General features: G+C 49.7%; 1 protein-coding gene across 1 annotated transcript; it reads right to left on the bottom strand.

Annotated features, from left to right (window-relative positions):
- Positions 1-1,506: 1,506 nt before the first annotated feature.
- Positions 1,507-2,828, bottom strand: VOLCADRAFT_98963 (uncharacterized protein; the record flags this gene model as incomplete). Its single annotated transcript, XM_002957789.1, has 2 exons — positions 1,507-1,960; positions 2,809-2,828. The coding sequence occupies 2 exons, from the start codon at positions 2,826-2,828 to the stop codon at positions 1,507-1,509; spliced, it is 474 nt and encodes a 157-aa protein (XP_002957835.1).
- Positions 2,829-5,546: the final 2,718 nt, after the last annotated feature.

Here is a 5,546-nt window from a genome sequence, read left to right as displayed (position 1 = left end):
GAGTACAGGGGAGTGCCCTGTACTCAGGGGGATGCCAGGTGAGCTGATCCCTTCTTACATATTGACTACAAAATATATTCGTGAAGGGCTTAACGATCCGGCGCTGCAGCTCCGGTGATCCCGGCCCTGCAGCTAAGACTCCTAACCCCACACTCCGTGGTGCAAAGACGCCACGTGTTGTATCCACTTCCACTGTGGTAGTGAAAACTACCGATTAGTGAATGGATGGAGGCTAAATGCCTCTGCGTTAAGGATGAATTGTACAGCAATCTGTATGATCCGAGAATATAGTCGTCAGTCGTAACCCAAGTGGGTCTAGCAGTGACAAGTGTCACGGTTGTAGCAAGAGCGCTATAACCCATTATCACGCGTGATAAAAGATAGGCAAGTGCCCAATGGTTAACCAAGTAAGAGTGAAGATAATGCCAAGTGGCGAAGTGCCAGAGTCTCGGGGAAATTCCTAAGGTAAATATGCAAGTATGCCACAACACCACCACCACCAGACAGGCCTGATAGCATTTACACTACATAAATCTTCAGACATCTGTAGTGTTTGGAGTATATGCCCAGGTTTTGTTTTTGCAGATCACGGAATTTGCTTCCCCCCATCGGTTTTTTCTAAAAAGTCTGGAGAAAACATTTGTTACCGAGCAGGTATCCTAGTTCTGACTTCGAAGCAGCTGTGTCGAATCCAGCTGCAGGTTCAAATCCTGTCTGATGAGGTCTGGCGGGAGCTGGCAGGCCCAGTGACCTCTGGTTGTCCTATGGGTGCACGTGCTGACACCACGTGTCATAGGTGCACCTATGGGTCCCTGGGGATCCAGGGTCCGGACCCTGAGATTGACCTGGGTTGAGGACGCCACCTGAAGCTGGAGGAGGGATAGTTATCATAGTCTGTGCATATCACGGGTTCTGCATCCAGCAATCGATACTTTTCTGAAAAAGTCGTGATATAACGTCGTCATATACGGTATACATATATGTACTAGCTGGTACACAGTACGGCACACATATCGACTACAAATGCAGGTGAAGCACTTAACCAACAGCTAGCTCGAGAGCCCTTTTCAGTGGCCAGCTAGCTACTACATAGTGCCCTGGTAGATATATACTGTGTTGTATTTCTTTTGCTCCTGTATTTCATTAAATAAATGAAATGATCTTGAAGTTATCTGAAATTATCTTGAACAGCTACCGGTGGTCGTCGTCATCCCCTAAAATTCACGGGCACCATCTGGCTACCACCTCCAGAAAGCCCGCCACCGCCTACCGCAGTTAAGGATTACAGTCTTTATTGATGACCTGACGTGACTAGAATACAGCTCTAAATAGTGCTCCTTTAAAGGTAAATTTACCAGGAATGAAAATTTCCATGTGGGATGCAGAAATCAACAGCAAGTCCTCATGCACGCAAATTCAAGCAGCAGCATTGAACCGGAAGAAGCCGGCAAACATGATAGCCACCGCAGCCACCATCATCAGGTAGTCTAGACGCGCCTTGGGGCCCTACACTAGGCGAGCCAGCGCTGCAATGTCTTCCGGCTCCAAGGCATCACACTGCAGCGGTCGACTATGGAGCCGCTTTTCCGCTAAAGTGCGGACTATGCTGCAGGCTGTGTGTTCTGTGGGGGCTGCCTTTCCTGCCATGCGGAAATAAGTGCTTATGGCCACGTTTGGGAGGCGAACGCGGCCAGGCCCAACACCGTTTGCCTTGGACTTGTTTAGTAAGGCCAGCACGTAGAGGGCTACCAGCTCCCCCGGGGTGGAGTAGATGTCTCCCGGAAAATTGTGTGCCTCCCACCAGCTGAAGAACTGGCGCCATGTGGCAGCGTACTCCTTGGTGGTCCTGCCGCCAGTGATTCTGGTGCCTCCTGCACCAACTGCGCGGCAAGCGCTTGGAGGTCTGTGGTGATGCAGTCCTTCAGGTGCCCCAACAAGGCCCCTGCCCGTGCGGCTAGATCTGCGGGTGGCGGGTGACCAGATCAGCAGGGACACGGATGCGTGCTTTGCTGGGGCCGGAGAAATCAATGAGGAGCGCCAGGGTTGCCCATGCTGCTGCACCTTTTGGGGCCGCGTTGCCATTGGAGCCCGGCAGGAACAGGTCCACAGCCCGGCCCAACATCATGACTCCGTGAACAAAGAGTCAGTGGTGGTCCTGGCCCACCAATCCTGGTCGGCCAGTGCAGTGCGATCAGGCTGAGGAAAGCGTCCACATCAGCGTCGGCCATGACGTAGTTGAGGTTGTGCTGTCACTTATGCGACTGCGGAGCAAGGCGAAGAGAGACAAACTGTGTAAGCAAGACGAAACTGGAGAGAAGAGGTTGCTACAGAGGAGAGCCTGATCGTGTGTTGGCGTGTTTTTGAACCGAGGAAAGCGGAGGTGCGAGACAACCGCTAGGTCATAGCTATGGACGTCCTTCTCTACCGGTTGGCGAGCCGCCTCGCCACAAGAACGAAATAAGCGCAAAAATGCACCCTCGTAATCGAACGGCAAGAAATGAGCCGCGGCCTCTGATAGAAAAGCAGCTGCTTAACCTGCCGGATCGTCTATTAACGCCAGCAAGAGATGATCCCCCTTCCAAAGGGAGGAAACAGAAAACAACCGTAGAAAAGTCCCTAATAAACGGAAGAAAAAGGCCTGTGCCGGGCTTGAAACGACTGCAATACTCCCTGGCGTGAAAGACGGGCAAAGATAAACGCACGCAGGTGTGATCAATAACTCCCAAAGAAGACCAAGTCCTTGACAACGAAACATAGGCAGCTTGACAACAAAAGTCGTGACACGCACGCAGGTGCACAGAGACGTACGTCTGTATTTTTTCGGGCATTGTATAGGCGAGATATTCGGGAAAATAGGTGAAAGGTATATAGGCCAGTTAGGTGTACACGTATTATACGAGAAATAAAGGCCCAGACCTAAAGAGGGACATATGTACATGTTTGCCTAATAGAGGACCCTGTATATATGTAGAATACCTGACCTTCTTTATGCTATGCGGTATACTTCCAAGCTATACAGATATGTGTACACGTGATGTTGTAAACAACAGTGCCTATACAGGTGCGTGTGTACATGAGCGCCTATTACAAGACCGCTATAGGCATCACGTAATATGCAATGGCCTTTACATGACAGCCTATACCTGACCTTGTTTAGGCTGTGGTGTATACTTGCCAGGTATATGCATGCGTCTACAGGTGATGTTGTAAACAACAGTGCCTATACAGCTGCGTGTGTACATGAGTGCCTATTACAAGACCGCTATAGGCATCACGTAATATGCAATGGCCTTTACATGACAGCCTATACCTGACCTTGTTTAGGCTATGTGGTAAACATGACTGGTATACAGATGTGTCTACATGTGATGTTGTAAACAACAGTGCCTATACAGGTGCGTGTGTACACGAGTGCCTATTACAAGACTGCTATAGGCATCACATAATAGGCCTTCATGTTTACATGACAGCCTATACCTGACCTTGTTTAGGCTATGCTGTATACTTGCCAGGATGTTGTTTACATGTGTCATTTGTGTACAGAAATATATGGGATGCATAGAAGCTCAGGGGATTACAATTTTCACATACTCTTCATACGTTACTATCACACATCACACAAGGAATCTCAGCTCTCAGCCCACAATCCCTCAGTCTGCTTTACTAAATGAATAATCCACATGTTATCTGGCCTATTAATGCTGCAACTCCAAAACACAACCAAAACACTTAACAGAATAAATTCTCCGACACTATCAGCACAACGCAAACAGTCATTTCCTACTCCCATGAGCCCCAATTGATCAATCCTCCTCTACCCGGTCGTTATTATCCAGGACGTCTTTGCTACGCCTCGTCTGATGAAACTTCATCTGTGTCATCATCTTTTGACCACACGCAACCAGACTCCCATTGCTCCCATTCCTCGATGGCCATAAGCTTGTCCAATAGTGCCCGCACTTCTGATGGGCGCAAGCTTCGCTTTTCACTCTCTTGAGACTGCTGCCTGACTTCTTCAGCAATATCCTCCAACACGACTGGCAAAAGGCCATGGGGTGGGCCGCCATTGAGCTCGTTGAGCACAAATTGTGCTGTGGGAACTGGATTGCCCATGGACTCTTCCACATCATCCATGCTTCTGCTGGAGGAACCACGTGTACGTTTGACTTTAACTTGGGAGATCCGAACAATGCACACTCTCTCGATAATGGTCTCAAATGGGATACACCCATAAGCTGCTGCTGGTTTTCCAGTCACCCTGGAAGTGAGGTTGTGTGGACAATCAATGGTTAGTGTTAGTGCAAGAGAGGGAGGTATACAACTGAAATTACGACTGTGTGTAAACTACTTTTATTACCTCTGCCATCGCAGCGGACGGAGATTCAGTTCACGGTTCCATTCATCTTCTGGAGCATCAAACCACTTAACATACACCACATCTGCTACCTTGTCTTTGTAGAGTACGCTGAGCAGTAGCTGCACCTGCACACAAGGGCCATGCCCATATGAGCAAACTCCAGAGAACTGAAGTACATACACACAACGAATGCGAAACCAAACTCCATTTGCCTACCCGTCCGTCCCACACACCATAGCCCCTGCGGTGTCCTTGTCAGGATTGAAATGTCGCACACTGGGCATGCCTGGGTCTTGAAAAGGGACTTAGCCAGGCCGCCACCACGGATGTAAGTGACGGTGTGAAGTGGGGCGTAGTAAAGACATCCCATACGCCTGATGACAACCTACAAGTGTGAAGTTCACATGCATAGCATAGTCAACAACTAGCTAAATTATCACTGCTAAACCTGCTAGCACTGTATCATTAACCTATGTAACCAGCGAGCCTACCTTGGCATGATCCAGATCCTGTGCAGACACCCCCGGGGGTGTCTGGGGGCTGCCTGGGGCCCCAGGCAGCCACCAGCTGCTCTGTAAGGCACTGCTGCAGGTACTTTGCACCCTCCATGCCCCAGGCTGCTTCATCTGTTTGCAAAAAAATGCAAGACATGCATATAGTGTGATGCCATTGGGTCAACATTTTGGGAAAATACAAGCTTGCATACACCGACCTTGCAGATTCTTAACCTTTTCCATGGCCTGTATCCAAGGAAGGCTGAGACCTGACCGGCCGATGGCATGTTTCTTGTCCCTGAGTACCTGTGCTCTCTGGTACACAGGTACGTTGATACGTGCAACGTGGGTTAGGCGTGTAGCGGCATATAAAATCTTAGATGGTTACAGCAACATCTGCAGCACATACATAGCTTCAAACACACATACCAGGCGCGAAGCTTAAAGGCTAGCTTGGATGAATCACAGCTATAGTGGGAGGCTGGGCACGAGCTGCATTGCTGCTCTGAGGATGGTGCAGCTGCAGCTACAGCAGGTTGCTCTTGTCTGCATTGGCCCAACTCTGCATGTGCTAGCTCCTCCTGCTTGGACGGAGTCTTATCTGCAGCTGCCTCTGCTTGCTGCTGTTCAGAAGCACTGCCACCACTGCCACCACCGATGCCACTACGGCTGTCACTGCTATTGCTGCTGTTGTC

Source organism: Volvox carteri (genome assembly GCF_000143455.1).
Source record: "Volvox carteri f. nagariensis unplaced genomic scaffold VOLCAscaffold_80, whole genome shotgun sequence".
Classification (NCBI taxonomy): Eukaryota; Viridiplantae; Chlorophyta; class Chlorophyceae; order Chlamydomonadales; family Volvocaceae; genus Volvox; species Volvox carteri.
This window is presented reverse-complemented; position numbering and strand designations above follow the sequence as displayed.